The following is a 17,277-nucleotide window of genomic DNA, read 5'->3' as shown; positions in this document are numbered from 1 at the left end:
CGTGTAATAAATACTCACAAAGTAAACGCGACCGTTACAACTTATGTCTACAAATGTATCGTTTCATGCATCGGTTAAAACACTCGACTCCAGATACACGACGCCCAGCTGGAAACACTTCGAGCTGTGGAGCTCCCCGAAATTCACAGAATTTAGAGAAAATGGTAAATTCTTGTGATTTATATCGTTATCGGGACGATAGATGTCTTATATCGGGATATGAGATTTTGGTCATTTCGCACAGCCCTAATAGACCTTGTGGCTGAAATCTTCCATTTTTTTTAGTAAATAAATCCAAGGTATCAATTTCAAGCGCTTTTACAGTAACAATACCCAGTATTAATATACTTCAGTATCAGACTGACAATATCAGTCTTTTACAGCTGTGGGGTAATAAAAATATTTCATTGTAAAATCCACACTAATTAACAACAATCTGTGTTTGTATAGTATAGTATGTTGTCTATAATAACACCATTCCAGCTTACTGGGACACTGAAATGTAGCATTATTATTAATATGCATATGGGTCATGAAAGGGAGTTACCATCAGTCGATTCCTACAGTACAACAACATTAAGAATAACATTATCTAAGCAAACCTTTCAAAAAACGCAAAACAATCCAGGTCTGGTCTTTGCTTTGCTCTTCTACACACTCACAAACTTCAAAATACCTTCATCTTTAATTTTCACAATGCAAATTTCTCACCTAAGACCTGTAATATGGTATACTGCCATACAATATTGTTACCACTACAGAGAGGGCCTAACCTGTGCTTCAGGAAGTTCTCAAGAAACACAACTTAAACTAAGGAAGGAAATTTCATTTTCTAGATTACTTTGATTTTCAAATCAAGGGCAAATGTGCGCACCATATTGGAATGATCTGATTACAAAACTACCTTTTGAAAACTATTTAATATTGACACAAGAACAAAATGATGAAAGAACAATGCTATATCATGTGCAATACATCGATTTAGCAACACTGGGTTGAATGAAGCTTTCACAACCGCTTGTTTACGTTGTGAGTCAGCAGACTTCCTAGCTTAAAACCAAGATGTCAAAATCATTTTACACCATGGGCCACATACAGTGCACTTTAATCTTAAAGTGAAACTTTAAGTGACCAGCGAAACTCCCCTTTCTATTAATGTGAAATATTTAGGTACACGTTCAAACCCTGAGAAGTCTTTATATGAAGAAAAGAAGGGCAATCCAACAGTAATTCCTAGTTATGCACTCAATCACAGTTTCCAAAGCCTTTTAGTGGGCCGGATTAGAGTCTTTGCCAGGTCAATTCTGGGGCCCGGGCCTTATGTTTGACATCCTTGGCTAGAGAAGTTATGGGAAAAGTAAGAATAAATGACTGTCTTGCAGTAACTAAGGCAGCATCTGTGAACATTCTGAATCTAATTAGTTACACCATGGTTACCGTGCTGTTTGTATGATTTTTTTTTCTTTTAAATGTTTAACATAAAAAAGAGAAAGTTTTCCTTGGGAGGATCTGAGAACTACTTCTTCACAAGGTCACAATGAAAGCTGACAGAAAGAGGAAGAGACAGCCTAACACACTTACCATTCCTGGTGGATGAACTTGATACTGCCAGTGCAGACACAAGGGTGGTACAGGGGTTTGTCTGGGGTCCCCTCAGAGCGGCACACGCGACAAATATCCGCTACACACAAACAAAAACACACAACAATTTCAATGAATGTCTGATCCTCTTCGCAAAGGGTTAGCAAAACAGACGCGAGAGCAAGTGTCAGAGGGTGTGTATGTGGTGTCATATATACATATATATGCACAGTAATAGAGGATATTTAGTTAAAAGCAACATTTAAAAAAATATTTGCACCAGCAGCGTGGCTTAGGTAAACAGAGCACACAGCAGGAAACTGATGACATCACTGGTAAATTCTGGTCCTTTCTACGCTCCCCGCTACTTATTGCACTATCCCCACATGCTAACATCGTGTGCTTTAAAACACCGTTTTCTCCCGTCTTAGCTGGCTACATCCAGCCAGCTAAGTTTAACCATTAGCAGGCCAGCTCGGTCGGCGAGGCGATGCACTTGTGAAGCTAATGCTAGCTATTGATGAGAAAGAAGCTACTAGAGCTACTAGATTTTTTTTTAATTTACCTTCTTCAGCAGTATCCATGTTGCTCGCTAAGCACCGGTCACCGTCTGTTATTCGACTAATTTGTACCGTGAACCCATCCACGACACGGACAGTATCGTTTAGCTAGCTCAGTTAAGCTAGCGAGACGACAATATCCTTATGGGTCAATTGCATTGACAATCATAAAATGGTTTCCCCACAGATTAAAACGTAAATCTTCGCTCCGCTGTGTTTTCTCGCGTCCAGTATATGTTCGCCAGTACACAAAGGTTTCTAATTCACTGTGTATGTCTAATGTAACACAAGAAACCAGGGGGAAACGCTACATCTCAGGGTGTTGATCATACGACAGTTTAAACCTGGGAGACAAATGGCTAGCTTAACCTGCTAACGCATGCGCCAACGACACTTCTGGCTCCTGTCATAACAGTTTTACTTCCCTACAGAGGTTCGAGTTTTACGGCAGGGAAACGACCATAACAACCGTCACGTGATTGTATTTCGTGTAATATTTTACTCAAATAAAACTAAATAATAAAAATGCAATGAAATAAAAAAAAGATAGACGCAAAATTAAAAGTTACATACAATGAGAGAGAAAGAGCACCTGCAATATTTCGAAAATAAGAACTAAAAGTGTCAAGTAGACGTCACTATTAAACATTAAATTCTGCAGGAACAACAGGAACAAACATTTTTATTGGGAGGTTTTTCCGAACAGATAAGAGCTGTACTTAAGTATAAATATGTGGTCAAACTTGTCATCACAATACTTGTACACTGATACTTGTACACTCAAAAATGAGCTTCAGCATTTATCTTGGAACTTTATTTCGCTCTCTTTATATGTTTCTGTACTTATAAACCAATATTCTGTATTAGAAAAGTACACGTATCAAATAAAGAGCAAGAATAACAATAACAAAATTAAAATGTGAAGTCTCGACACCAGTCAATGAGCCACTACAGCAATACGCGCTCTGCCACGCACCGGCGCCGTGGCTTAGTTGGTTAAAGCGCCTGTCTAGTAAACAGGAGATCCTGGGTTCGAATCCCAGCGGTGCCTTTTTGCAAAGGGTCGTCAAATTAATTTGACTTCTTGGTCCACTTTAATCTTAAACGGCCGAACTACTACACGTTTAATCTTATTAACATAAGATAAAGATCAATATGTCTATGTTTTTCAATGTGATGAGCACATCCTGCTGCTAAAAAAATAATGAAATGAAAGAAATTTTCCAGAATTAATAAATAAATCTGTAAAAATACAGACGTTAGAGTAGATCATTAACTCATATTACAAAAGTGAACATTTTCATCATTTTACATCAAAAAAATTCATTCGTTCATTTATTTTTGTGTTAATGTGGGTCTCTTGTTAAAAAACACACACACAAAAAAAAAACCCAAACAAAAAAACATGGAAAAAAGTCCCAAATCTATGCAAAACCAGCCCGATTGGAGTCGTTTCCGAGGTTATTCTGGGCTCATGTTTCTATACTATGCCATTCTATGCTATTCTTATGTTTGACACTCCCTGCATACATACGTTATCAATTAAAAACACTAAACAACAAAACCCTATCCCATTTAAGCAAGCCAGAGATAGGAAAGAAAAAATATCAGTCAGCATGACTTGCAGTTACAGACACACATACTATGAAAACAATACCAGGTTTGTCCTCAGATAGTCACTTCTCACCTGTTTAAAGATTAAATACAGTTTAAATTCAACTGATTTCATTCAAAAATAGGACGCGTACAGTTTGCAGCATAAAAATATTCCCTGTAACCATGCATGAAAGAAAGAAAGAAAGAAAGAAAGAAAGAAAGAAAGAAAGAAAGAAAGAAATCATGGAGAAAGTCATAAAAGTGTTATCACTTTAATTTTGAAAGTGGGAGTGGAAAGGAATTTCAACGTTGTCCAACTGCTAGCTCTCTCCCCTCTTTATAAGCAGATCAAGATTTTGACTTTCAGCCAGGCAGCTACGCAGAAACTCGCAAACCAGCAAGGTATGTTTCTCACGTCGTCTTTGCAAACGGATTTTTCTGTCCAGTGTTGGATTTCATTAGTTTACATGGAAAAAATATAGAAAAAATATAGAAGGGGTGGAATCGTTTAACTGAAAAGAGTTGTGCAGCAAAGCATGTCGAAGTATTTTGCTTTGTCATGCTTTGTTGCGCAAATGTCACAAGTGAGTCCAGGTGTGCACACGGGACATTATTCTTTTTTTTAATTTTAATACATCCCAGTTTTGCTGTCTCCTTTTTACCAATACTTTCTGTGCTTCTGTTTTCATCTCTGCCAGCAGATGGCAAACGAAGCCAAGCCGTGTCCCTGCGATATTGGTGATCGCATGGAGTATGGAGCGCTCGGCCAGGAGGTCCAGATGGAGCACTTTAAAGCTTATGTAGTAAAACCATCCACTGCATCCGACAAGGCTATCATTGTCATTCAAGACATATTCGGTTGGCAGCTTCCCAACACCAGATACATGGCTGACATGCTTGCTGCTAATGGATACATGTGCGTTTATGTGACTGACTCATTGATAGACTGGATTGAGATTCCTGAGGCGAATGTAGGATTTCTAGAATCAGTGATTTTGTGAGATTTTGATTCCTCCTTTTTTCTGTTGTTTTATTGTGAGCAGAGCCATTTGTCCAGACTTCTTTGTTGGAAAGGAACCTTGGAGTCCAACAAAAGACTGGTCCAACTTTCAAGAGTGGCTTCAGGACAAGAAGCCGACAGCTATTAACAAGTAAACAAACGCGTGAACTACGCAATGCAGCAGCTACTCATAGCTTTGATAGCTTTCTGACCTTGTGTGATAGCGCACACTCATTGAACTTTTCCTTCTCAGAGAGGTGGATGCAGTGCTGAAGTTCCTGAAGAATCAATGCGGAGCCAAACATATCGGAGTAGTAGGCTTTTGCTGGGGAGGGGTTGCCACACATTACCTGGCCTTACTGTATCCAGAGATTAAAGCCGGAGTGTCTGTTTATGGTATGCCATTGTTACAGCAGAACACGAGGCATGGTATACGGAAAATGTTTTTGTTATGGTTTTATGTGATCCTGTGCAGGAATAGTTAGAGAGAGAGAGGACAGGTATGAGCTGAAGAGTCCAACACTGTTCGTCTTTGCAGAGAATGACAGCGTTATCCCTTTGGACCAGGTTAGTGTGAGTTGTGGACCGATTAGTTTTAGCAGCAACTTTTGTATGCAGACAATGTTAACTTAAAAATGTCAGAATTTCTGCCATGACATGTGCGCTGACATCATTTTTGCCCATCAGGTGAGTGCTCTTGAAGCCAACTTGAAGGAGAAATGCAAAGTGGACTACCAGGTGAAGATATTTCCTGGTCAGACTCACGGATTTGTCCACCGCAAGCGAGAGGACATCAACCCCGCTGACAAACCCTACATCCAGGAGGCCAGAAAAGACCTGCTCAACTGGCTCAACACGTACATGTAAATGGGAATGCCAGGAAACACCTTAAAACTCTGCTTTATATAATCATATCCACAATAATTAATCAGAACATTATAAGACGATCTGTAAGAGGTGCTCATAATGAGTCTTTTTGTTGGTTTTGTCTGAATATTGATGCCTGTGTCTTATGGAAGCTTGTATCAGCAACTGTTTTTTGCCATCCGTAAATCAAAATTTCAGGTTATTGTATATCTGACTGCAAATTTGGTTTGAAACTTAATAACTCCATATTGACAATAAAGAACTTCAAAGGTATTAACTAAAAATTTTGATATATTGAAGCAAAATTTTGACTTATATAGGCAAAAAGCCCCACCCAAGCCATAGCAGAAAAAAGCTTCCATGTTATCTTAAGGGTTTAGGAAATTATGATATTATTGTTAGTGAAATAAGAATTTATATCAAAACTATATGTATACTGTTTTGTTAATCTCAGATCATAAACAATAAATATGAACTATTTCAAGAGTGCATGGATTCATTACATAATTATATCTTCTTGAATTAAAAAATAAATAAATAAAATAAAGTACTTGAAAGCAAAAGTGTGGAAATTTCAACAGACCAACATTTTAATGGTGACTCTGGTACTACAACAGCTTGAACATGTTGTATCCAACTATAAATAGCGATTCGTGGTGCAGCTTGGACACGATGCTCGGGGAAGTGCTGAAAACCTCTAGAACGGCATTTGTTCAAGAGGGCGCCCGAGCCTTTCTCGTGTTCAGGAGGGCTTCAGTCCTCGGTCTCCCCGGGGCTTCGGATGTCGTCTATCTTCAGGATCATCTTGACTACCTGAGTAGCGAGCAGGATCTGCTGCTTCTTGCCAATCAGGGTCTCGATCACATGCTGTTGCTTCATGTCTACAGGGGGAAAGAAAAAAAAAAAAGAATTCAATAAATCATTGTGCTTCAACATTGAAGTGCAGTGATGTCATCTCCAAAGGTGGTAATCCAGACTGAAGCCATGTTTAGTTCAGTATCTACTGCAGTGTATTATGTGCAGAGCAGGTGGTTGCTTACCATTGGTGTTTTTGTGTAAACAGTCAATGCCCAGGAATGGGTTGTTCTCTCTGACTTGTTTGGCTCTGACCTCTGTCATGGTCTGGATGGGGTTCAGCCCGCTGTTCTCAGCCAGTGCCATTGGGATTACCTCTAAAGCATCAGCAAAAGCCCTCATGGCATACTGTTCCAATGACGGGCACTGAAAAGGAAATTGACAGATGTCAATGAGAGTCGAGCAGGAACACAATCATGTTTATCGTAAATGCTAAGGTCAGAAAGTCTCTGATGCAATTTCTCTTACTTTGTCTGCAGCCTGGTTGACAGCCAGGGCACATGCGATCTCTGAAGCACCACCTCCGTACACGACTCTGTTGTCCTTGACCAAATTGCGGATTACGCACAGAGCATCATGGAGAGCACGCTTAGCCTCCTCGATGATCTATCAAGAAAGATGACACTTAATCAAACTGGAATAATAATTGAAAAAAACAAACAAAACATGTAATTATGAATTTGCTTTTGGGCTCACCATCTTGTTGCCTCCACGGATGAAAATGGTCACAGCTCTGGTGTTTTTGCACTCCATGATAACCAACATGTGATCCTTGGTAGTGCCGAAGGAGATCTCCTTCACCAAACCAGCTGTGCCGAGCTTCTCCGGTGTCAGCTCACAGAACCTCGGGACAATGCGGCCTCCTGTAGCTATTGCTATCAACTGCAGACAAACAATTGATATCGACACTTCAACATAAACTCCACTTTATATTTTGTACTTGATGTAACATATGGCAAAAAGTTGCAAATACCTGACTGATCAAAGTGACAAAGGACAAAAAAAGTGTTTGATTAAAGAGTAATTTTGCATCTCGTCTTACCTCAATCTCAGGCCCTCCAACCCAACGCACAGCAGGCAGGTCATTTTGCAGCAGAAGATGGTTGGCTTCATCATCAAAGCCCCACTGGCAGATGGCCAAGTTAGCCCCATTACTTTTGACCTAAAATAAACGTGTCCATAAGCATGTGTGCCGATATGTGTATACTTATTTGCGGCTGCGATTTCTATGTTAATCAGTCAATAAATGAAATGGTTAAACATCAGTTGTTAACAGACTCTGAGGGTACCAACCTGTTGGATCATCTCCTCAAATTTCTCTTTTTCATATTTCTGGAGAGCTTTGTAGTCTTCCACAGAAGTCACATCCAGCTTATGCTTGGTCTTGGGCTTAGGAGGCTCAAACGGGCAGGTAAGAATGGCAATTTTAACATCTTTCAGAACCTGTGAAATAACAAAGGACAAGCTGTTAATCAAATTTTACAGATGGAGTTCAGAACAGAAACGTTTATTTTGCCCCAGAAACTTTCAACTGATTTGATTCTTTTTGATCAAACACCAGACAGCCAATGACATCGTGTTACAAATTCCCATCGATCATACCTTGGGCATCTGGGGGTGGCTGAACTCTTTGTCGACTATGACTCCCTTGATGAGCTGTGTGTCCTCCAGCTTTCCTCCGACCTTGCCTTCCATCTTGATGAGCTCGAAGTCGACATCCTTCCTCTCCATATCGGCCACAGTGAGGATGGCATTCACTGCAATCTCTGCCATCTGTCTGTGGCACCGGTTGATGCTGAAAGACAAACAGAACTTTAGATAAAGCGTGGTAACAATGCTATTGCAAAATCACTGAAAAAAGGTTTTGCATTTGTTGCATGATGACAAGTCTGTGTCAGTTCTGACAGAAACACAAGTGCAGGTTCATTTAAAATGAACAAAAATATTTCTGCATCCATGCTGGAAGAACTTTAGAGATTTTGTTAAACAAAATGTATTGAAACATCTTTTCCCTTCCTTAACTCAAAAACAGAATAATAATCAGGAAATTTCTCTACTGACAGTTGTTATTATCTGCTCTATGACAATGTAGAAAAAGATGTGCCAGCTAGGTCAAAAGAGCATTTGGAAATGTAGACAAGCAGAGGAAACTAGTCCAAAATAATTACTGTTAATTGTATTACTTATAACATAATAGTAAAAATAACACTAATAAACAAAAAGAAATAACCCAACAATATTTTGTATGGGGGACTTACACTTTGGATCCCAGTGTTGTCATGGCTGTTTGAACGAGAGGTTCTGTATTGTTGGGATCGTAGGGGAAGGTTTCAGCAATTTTGTCCAACTGCTCGGTGGCGATACGTGCGGCCTGGTCGTAACCGTCAGAGATCCTGATGGGATGGATTCCACGGTCCAGCAGCTGCTCAGCCTGTTCCAGCAGAGCTCCGGCCAGAACTGAGGGCAACAGAGAAGATGCAAATGCAAAATCTAATCAATCTACAACCATAGTTTAGATAAAAGTTCCCTCATACGATGGAAGAGTCTACATTGAGAGCATCAGAACTTCTCCCAAGTAGTCCCAAGTCTATATTTCTTTTTTTATTTAAAAAACATCCTCATCTTCCTTTTCCATACCTACAACTCCAGTGGTTCCATCACCAATCTCATCATCTTGGGACTTTGACAGCTCCACCATAAGCTTGGCAATCTGGTGGTCCACATCCATCATGCTGAGAATGGTGGCGCCATCGTTGGTGACAGTTACCTCTCCATCTCTGTCAACCATCATTTTATCAAGACCTGCATGGAAAAAGGAAAAAGGAAAAAAAAGGCACAGGAGAAATAAGTGTTAAAAATCGGTATTCTAACGGCCAACTCTAATTCACTAAAAGCAATAATGACATATAGTTTCAAACACAAAGGCTTCACTTTCAAAATGACAAACCGTTTGGACAGTTTGGTATGACAACACTACACTGGTTCAGACTTACCATTTGGTCCCAAAGACGTTTTAAGCGTTGACGCGACTGCCTTGGCTGCCATAATATGAGACTGCAAAATAGAAACATTTCCGAGTCATGCACACGTTTTTATTTTATTCCAAAGATAGGTATAACTTCCCTGTGCCTGAAAAACCCAAAACCTAAAATTCTGTGCATCACCGATGAGAGAAGTGGGCACAGCCCTGTCAGCAGCTCCTACCGGCTAAACGCATTACAGAAAGCACATGGGCCCCACCATTAGCATGACTGGCTAGTTATTTGGCTAATGCTATGGAGATGCTCTTGCACAAACAATTTAGGATTACATGATGAACCTGTTCTTAGTAATCGCAATCCACCTGTCATACGAGATCTGTATACCCAACTCATTAAATTAACTATAAAATAGCAGCTTTCTAACGAAAAGCTGTGTAGCGCTTGCTAGCCCATTGTACCTTCAATGCGTCAATGCCCGTTAACCGTGTCTTCTTATCCTGGTCTTTAATGATGATAAAAGGCCTTCCATACTCATCGAAAGCCAGTGTCCCCAAAGTGGACATGTTGACGGAGGGATTGGGTCACGTATTAAGTATATAAAGAATGAAATAATGAGTTTTAATAATAGAAATCTGGAGTGTGACTAAGCTGTGAGCCGCACGGGTCCGCCGGCGACTTCTGGAAGGCTCCGCGGGCGGAGAGGGCGGAACCAAGTACTGCTCAGTGTATCCTATAACATAGTTGTAATCTCTTTCTTTATAAAATAGCATTACGAAATTAGCAAAAAGGTTTATACATATTCTAAAAAAAATAATTATCGCCTCATCGCACTTACAATATTGTAAGAATTAAAGTAAAAAGACACCTTTTAACAATATGGTTTCGCCCGATCTCGTTCAATCTCAGTCTGTGACCTGGTCTCGCGTGAATTGCAGTGACAATATTATAAAATTCCATGGGAAGGGCAGGACATATTACTGTATGATTTTCACCGCACTTTTGTAAAGGTAAACACCCACAGAGAACTGAATACACTACATATATCTGATTTTAATTCCACATAAGCATATTTCACAAAGATTCGTGTTTTAAAGACGGGACTTATACTTTGACAACGTGACCTAAATGCGATGTGTCAGAATTAAGTTGTTAGCTGTCGCCTCTAACTAACTTTTAGCGAAACTTGTAACTTTGCTATCAATGTAAATCCGCTGCTTTTCACGGAAATGCATGAAACGTATGAAACAGCACGCTAATACCCACGTGCACTATTATGGTAACTTCTCTAAACGTCAAGAAATGACGTAACGTCCGGTTACTTGATGGTGGTGTCCAGGGCTGCGAAAGCTACGAAGGTTGTTCTGTGGCAGTCTGTCTGTCACCTGTCAAATGTTCACGCATGTTGGTAAGCCAAAACACCTGTAAAGACTACCTGTTTTTCTTTCCTTTAAAAAAAACAAAATATTACGGTCACTGTCATGTCCACTAAGTCCATCTATGTGTTGATGTATCTTTGAAATTACTGTATGCGCCTCTGTATGTTTACCACAGATTACAAGCACAAATGTTTGTGATCAGAACTACATTAATACGCTAGATATGCAGTTAGAGCCGGTCTACAAACACTTCCTTTGATTTCCTTTGTACGCTGTGGTAACATAGGTAAGCAGTCTTTTTGTTAACCTAGCAAATCGACTTCTTAGTACTATGTATGAGTAATGATATATTTGCATCTGTTGCTTCATCTTTGTTTTACATAATTTTGGCATCATGCTTGCGCTGACAACCCCTCACACCTGAGTGGACATAGCAAGTTTGTAAACATAAAAATGAATCAGCATTAGCCTCGTGGTTGTGTGCACTAAGTCCTTGCTGAGACACACGATCAGAGCAGCCATGGTCTACTGTGAAAATTGTTAATTATAAAATGTCATGTAGTTATAAACACAGTGCACAAATGACCTCGTTTCTGTATGGATTTTCTAGCATGCCCTGTGAAGTGAAGCCTCGGTTTGTGGTCCTGTATGGGTCTCAGAAGGGCCAAGCCCAGTCCATAGCAGAAGGGATAGCCGAGGAGGCGGAGGAGCACGGGCTGGTTGCAGATCTCAGCTGCTTGAATGAGAACGAGAAGGTACATTCTAGTTTTCATTTATGTAGCGATCTTAGTCGTGTGTTGTGATGTACTTTTCCCAAATAATGAAGATATTGACCCTTTCTTCTTTTCTTTATTAGCATCTGTATAAAGGGAATTTTTACCATAAAGGCACCAGTTTGGGAATGGTAGAAAAAGATTAACACATGAAGGCCATAACACCATAAAAGCATAAATATCAACAATAAATAACAGCATAAATATGTCAATAAAACAAATACAATCACTTTAGGTGAAGTACATATCTGTATAAAGTAAAATATTTACCAAGTCGCCCTCAGTTCAGCGATAGTTTAAAAAAGTTTAATAAAAGAAAAATGATACCAAACAACACATCAACAACATTTTAATAAATATGATGCTGACTGATGGTTGTGTTTCTCTCGTCATTCACATAACTGGTTCCAGTACAATTTGGAGAAGGAGAGTACCCCAGTGGTCTTTGTTGTTTCTACTACTGGAGATGGGGAACCGCCGGATAATGCCTTAAAATTTGTAAAGCGCATCAAGAGGAAGACCCTCTCCACTGACCACTATAAGCACCTTTCTTATGCACTTTTAGGTAAATTCTTTTATAAGGGTCTGTGGTAGCGCTCCTTGTAGCTCATCTGTCCGTATGGGAGTTTAATTTGAAAAACATGTTTGTATATATCATCACGATGCAGAGCATTGCGCTGTTTACTTTCTGAACAGTTGCTGGAGAGTCTCAATCTGTTTCCCTCTGTCTGCTCCAGCCTTAGGAGACACAAATTATGCAAATTTCTGCAACTGTGGCAAGACCATTGAGCGCCGTCTACAAGAACTCGGAGCCAAGCAATTCTATGCTACGGGTTATGCAGATGATGGTATAGGGTAAGTTTTGCAGAGAAAGAAAATGTAAACATCCATCTTTCAGAGCACATGCAGACACATTAAACCCATATTGGTTTTCTTTTGTTTATGCTGCTGTCATTTTGTGAAATTTGTTCTCTCTAGGCTGGAGTTGGTTGTGGATCCCTGGCTTGGGGGACTGTGGAAAGCCATCAAAGAATCCTTATCAAAAATGGCTTCTGTTGGGACAGCTCACTTGAAAGAGAGCCCAGAGGATTCAACCAAAGAAACTCCAGATTCATCAGTTCCAGATGTCCAACTGAACCTCTTAAGCATCGCTGACCAGCAGAACTGCGAGTCAGTCAGAGCATCTGTACCGGCGGACTCCAAATTTGCATCTGTTGCTTCATCTTCAGTTTCTGCCGCTTCTGATCTCAAGCCAGCTTCTCCTGCGGGGAGCCCTGGGTTGGCATCCCAGTCTGGTGACGCTGCCAGTGTTTCCACATCAGCATCAAAAACACACACAGAGGAAACTGGAGTTCCCCACGTTGCACTGGCACACTCACTGTCATGCTCCGTGCCACCCCTGTCTGAGTCCTCGCTCAATGTTCCTGCTCTGCCTCCTACCTATCTAGATGTTTCTCTTCAGGAGGTGGACACTATGGAAGAGGTGATGGATGTTCTTGCTGCTAGAACTTGGATTTAGCCCATGTTTCCTCCTTCACTGGCCACTAATTTTTTATTTATATATTTTTTTAGATTGTGGGGCCATTAAACAAAGAGGCTCTTCATCAGGTGCCTATATCCAAGGCAGTTCAACTGACCAGTGGAGATGCAGTCAAGACAGCACTTCTCCTGGAACTGGAGATCTCTGTAAGCATGAGAAAAGATGCTCATTTAAATGAAGCTTTAATTAACCCCCAGTAAAGGTTTAGATTGCAAGTTCAGTGTTGTAAGTTTCTTTTTTTCCATTCTCAGGCTTACCCAGTGTTGGCTTATCAACCAGGGGATTCCTTTGATGTGTTCTGCCCAAACAGGGCCGCAGACATGGACCACATGCTCCACAGGCTGGGCCTTCACAGCCAAAGGAACCACCATGTCAATATTTCTCTGCAAAAAGACACTAAGAAAAAAGGTAATACTACAACTGGTACATTCTTGAAAATAACACACAATATGGACCCCATTAAGCTCATCCTTTTAATTTTCCTTCTTCCCCTCTTAAAGGTGCCCAGGTGCCACCCTACATCCCACAGAATGTTTCTCTCCTGTTTTTGCTCACATGGTGTCTGGAGATCAGAAGTGTTCCTAAGAAGGTACCATTTTCCCTATATTGCTTTGCAGCTACTTGCTGCATAAACAAAGTCACTTTTTCATGTGACAACCTGCTTGTTATTTTACTGTCTTAGCATAATAAAGGGAATGTGTCTTTCTGACAACGCTACCTGCACGTTGTTTTTATTTGTTGTGTCAAAGCTGGGAGAAAAATGTGTCGAGTAGTGTGAGTCAGCAGCGGGTCTGGACCCAGAAGATCTGCAGGTGTTTGTATAGTTTGGTTTAATACGCTCAGGCAAGGCTGGATTTACTAAGTCCTGGTCCAAAGCTGAAATAATCATTTAACCTCCGTGATCCCTCTGTTGAAACGTTAAAATTAAGTTCACATTTGGTGCGTGAAAATGTCAAATTGCCCAAGTGTTGAGCTTTCGTCAGTTTGTGAGCTTTGGCTGGCGATGTGGCCTGCGGTAGTTTCCTCTGATTCCTTAGATGTGATTCATTAGAAACTGTTAATGGTGAAGTTATTATTTTCACATCATCTTGTTATTTTGATTGTTTTTTTTTTTGTTTTAATTAGAGAGCTTAAGTGATTATTTAATGAAAAACAAAGAGAAAAAGTGAAAAGAAAATTCCATCTGGCATGAGCTGTATCAGTTATTTACTCTTCACTACACACTTGCAGAAAACATGACAGTATATGGTAATAACCCTAAAGCTCTGATAAGCACGTCATTGTAAATACTGGTCTGAATCCAGTGCTCGATTCCCTTTGAAACCCTTAAATCGCACAACATTTAAAACACAATTTATATTTAATGATACACGCACACTACAGGTTTGCATTTATTTAAAAAGGTTACATTTTCTGGGAGTAGCGGTGGTTGGTATTGTCACCTCACAGCAAGAAGGTCTTGGGTCTGAGTTTGCATGCTCGCTCTCCAGGTACTCCAGCTTCCTCCCACAGTCTAAAGGCATCTAAAGAGATTTTAGGTTATCTGATGATTCTAAACTGACTGTAGGTGTTATGTGTTAGCCCTGCAACAGACTGGCAACTAGCAGCCCCGCCTCTTCCTTTTGATATCTGGCATAGGCTCCACTGCTCCATCTTGCAACCCAGAATAGGATAAGTGGAAGAAAAAAGACGGATGGGTTCCTTTTTCTCGTTAAGCATTTCAAAATATCTGACACGCTTATAAAACCCTGTGCAATAAAAAGTTGCTTTGTCATAATCATGAATTAAGTTAGCGAGCCATTATATATTGAATTCTGCTTGGATTTTATGTAAAGACTCTTTTTGAACTGCACCCAAAAAATTGATAAAGTGTCAGAAAGATGTAGAACATCTAAACGTTAACGGCTTCACTCAGTTCAGTTCCCTCAGAAGTCTTTATAGACGTTTTGTTTGCAGCTTCCTCTATTAAATTCCTGCACAGAAATAGATTTTTTTTTTCCTGCCACTGTGTTGTTTAAAGACTTACAAGACAGTAAATGTTTTATTTTACAACACCTGCCTGTGTAATGCACTTCAGCTGTTTCACTAAAGCCAGCAATTTTTAAGCTTCACATTTTTTTATTTTTTTTTTAGGATCGAGAAAGATAATAACCTCTGGTTCTTTGGCAATGAGACTTCCCAGTCTTATGTGTAGCAGCATCAAACACAGGGAGATATAGCTGTACATCCCGATTCTCCAATTCTGCTGAGAAAAATGTTACACTCGATCCAGTGCAGTGAAGAACATGCCACAAATCTTTGCATACATGCAGTCAAAACTGTAATGAATCACTGAGATTATACAGAGCACTTCTTGACAAATACTTAAAGTTCAGATTACAGCATCTGATTGATTCATGGTTGCAGACTAAATTTTAAGCAGAAGCGTTTTAATGTTTCTTTGTGATCCCTTTAATCTTTTTATTTTAATTGCTGCCTACAATAAAAATAACAAGCAGTTGCTAATGAAACGAATGAAATGCCGATTAAACCGCAGCATGTCCTCTGCAAATGTAACTGGGTAATTGATTGCATTAATCGATTTTTAGGACTTTGTTTGAGAATTAAAAGATTGCTTCTTCGCCTCTGCTAGTTTCTCAGTCGTCTTAAAGGCCTTTTTTTCTCTTTTTTAAATAAAAAAGAAAATTATAATTTTGTAGTGGAAGAAATGGCTTTGTGCATATTAAAATAGCTGTACTACATAATGGGGTTGGAGTCAGGGTCTACCTGTTTAGATTTCAGACTTTGTGTACAGTGTGGCTGGCTCTCCTTTTTGTAAAAGTCACGACAATTGTGGCTGACGGAGGTGCAGAACAGCTTCGGGTGACAGCGCATCTGATTTCTGTGTCTCTGTCAGGCGTTTCTGCGAGCTCTGGTGGAGCATACAGGGGACAGCGTGCAGAGGAGGAGACTGCAGGAGCTCTGCAGTAAACAAGGTGCTGCAGACTACAACCTGTATGTGAGAGACCCGAGCCTCAGCGTTTTGGAGCTTCTTACAGCCTTCCCATCCTGCTCACCTCCTCTCAGCCTCCTTATAGGTCAGACTCCCTGCTGTTAGCTCACTCAGACAGAAAATTTCTGTTTTTTTCCACCGACTAACAGAGCGTATAATCATCATTGATAAAGTGATCTTTTCCAGGTTTTAATGGGGAATCTGAAAGTCTCTCTAAAATACACAGTGTGATAAAAATCACAGTTTTAGTCATAATTTTGACCTATTATCATAGATAAGTGTATTTTATGTTTTGGATTTTTCCAGTGTCTTCAAAAAAATCATTGCATTTTTTTTCAAACTTGCATGTTTAATTAAAACAAGTTTTCAATTTGCTTTAAAGAAAAGGAGAATTACAGTGATTGACGTGAGAGTGGGATTTTGACTGCACCCGCACTAAGTGTCAGTGGAATTATTTGTTTGAGAACTATTTATTTCACTTTTAATAACACCTCGTGTTATTGTCGCGCCTGCCTTCTGTGTTTTGTGATTCAGTTTGTCTGACTGGATCATTTTCATCCAGTAGGGGTCACTGTAGCCTTAGTAAAGCCCTGTTCTGTGAGCACAGGCTCATGGTTGATTTGGTCAGAGCATTTAATTATACCTAACAGTCAGACAGAGGGCATCAAGAGGCTCCCCAAAGGGTCAACGCTCACTTCCTCGTCTCATTTTAAAATCTGCAGCTCCAATATTGTTTTGTTTCCAGTTTTTTGTAAATATAACGATATATATCAAGTCAAGATATATATTTTGAAGTTTATCCATGATCTCGCCTTGTGCTAATAATATTGATGATTTTTTTCCCCTGCTGTCTGCCACCTATCGTCTCCTTTTTTTTGACCCTTGGTGTGAACTGTTGGTAAGAAACTAACATTTTCCTTTCAGCTCATTAAGATAGTTGGCTGGTCATTCATTCAGTATAGATCTAATAAGCTTTGACTGAAACTTAGCAGACAGTGAAATTAGTTGGCTACAGCTTCATATACAAGTTGAGCTGTCCTCTAAAACAGCTGTGTCACAGCTCCTGGCCTACCCCAATGTCAGCTATTTTAGGCCTACTTGCCAACCACAGCACCTTTTACTCTGGTGAACTGATGCAGAAATTGGCAACGGGGAC

At 39.9% G+C, this 17,277-nt stretch overlaps 4 protein-coding genes and 1 non-coding gene across 8 annotated transcripts in view; 3 read left to right on the top strand and 2 right to left on the bottom strand.

Annotated features, from left to right (window-relative positions):
* marchf6 (E3 ubiquitin-protein ligase MARCHF6) overlaps positions 1-2,544 on the bottom strand; it is a 15,799-nt gene extending 13,255 nt beyond the window's left edge. Inside the window, exons 1-2 of the mRNA XM_005912121.3 lie at positions 2,147-2,544; positions 1,582-1,681 (exon numbers count right to left, since the gene is read on the bottom strand). Of these exons, the coding sequence (XP_005912183.1) occupies positions 1,582-1,681; positions 2,147-2,165 (119 nt within the window). The 5' untranslated portion in view covers positions 2,166-2,544. The remainder of the gene's footprint in view (positions 1-1,581; positions 1,682-2,146) is intronic.
* Positions 2,545-3,118: 574 nt separating this feature from the next.
* Positions 3,119-3,192, top strand: trnat-agu. Its single transcript has one exon. It is a non-coding gene; the product is annotated as a tRNA-Thr (tRNA).
* Positions 3,193-4,001: 809 nt separating this feature from the next.
* On the top strand, positions 4,002-6,068 carry cmbl (carboxymethylenebutenolidase homolog (Pseudomonas)). 2 transcript variants are annotated; one of them, XM_005912123.3, is made up of 6 exons: positions 4,002-4,139; positions 4,436-4,653; positions 4,781-4,888; positions 4,991-5,133; positions 5,213-5,304; positions 5,425-6,068. In XM_005912123.3, exons 2-6 carry the CDS (start codon positions 4,439-4,441, stop codon positions 5,602-5,604), a joined length of 738 nt encoding a protein of 245 aa, XP_005912185.1. In that variant the 5' UTR covers positions 4,002-4,139; positions 4,436-4,438; the 3' UTR covers positions 5,605-6,068. The 2 variants fall into 2 exon arrangements, with proteins under 2 accessions (XP_005912185.1, XP_005912184.1); XM_005912122.3 differs by having other exon boundaries at positions 4,004-4,139; positions 4,439-4,653.
* A 100-nt stretch (positions 6,069-6,168) lies between these two features.
* On the bottom strand, positions 6,169-10,138 carry cct5 (chaperonin containing TCP1, subunit 5 (epsilon)). Its single transcript, XM_005912124.2, has 11 exons — positions 9,899-10,138; positions 9,453-9,513; positions 9,097-9,261; positions 8,718-8,916; positions 8,062-8,254; positions 7,753-7,902; positions 7,502-7,621; positions 7,156-7,341; positions 6,928-7,065; positions 6,645-6,825; positions 6,169-6,485 (listed from the first exon to the last, which is right to left on the bottom strand). Exons 1-11 carry the CDS (start codon positions 10,001-10,003, stop codon positions 6,358-6,360), a joined length of 1,626 nt encoding a protein of 541 aa, XP_005912186.1. The 5' UTR covers positions 10,004-10,138; the 3' UTR covers positions 6,169-6,357.
* Positions 10,139-10,363: 225 nt separating this feature from the next.
* The window catches only part of mtrr (5-methyltetrahydrofolate-homocysteine methyltransferase reductase), a 32,624-nt gene continuing 25,710 nt past the window's right edge, over positions 10,364-17,277 (top strand). The window contains exons 1-9 of one of the 3 annotated variants that reach the window (XM_005912126.2): positions 10,364-10,447; positions 11,427-11,571; positions 12,001-12,154; positions 12,327-12,444; positions 12,568-13,072; positions 13,162-13,275; positions 13,381-13,537; positions 13,630-13,718; positions 16,026-16,206. In XM_005912126.2, coding sequence (XP_005912188.1) covers positions 11,428-11,571; positions 12,001-12,154; positions 12,327-12,444; positions 12,568-13,072; positions 13,162-13,275; positions 13,381-13,537; positions 13,630-13,718; positions 16,026-16,206 — 1,462 coding nt within the window. In that variant the 5' untranslated portion in view covers positions 10,364-10,447; position 11,427. The other 2 variants (XM_005912125.3, XM_042227327.1) reach the window with 2 other exon arrangements.

This window comes from Haplochromis burtoni, unplaced genomic scaffold (assembly GCF_018398535.1).
Source record: "Haplochromis burtoni strain Fernald_Lab_line unplaced genomic scaffold, NCSU_Asbu1 Contig_1, whole genome shotgun sequence".
NCBI classification, from domain to species: domain Eukaryota; kingdom Metazoa; phylum Chordata; class Actinopteri; order Cichliformes; family Cichlidae; genus Haplochromis; species Haplochromis burtoni.
The sequence above is the reverse complement of the archived record's forward strand: the minus strand, read 5'-3'. Positions and strand labels throughout refer to the sequence as shown.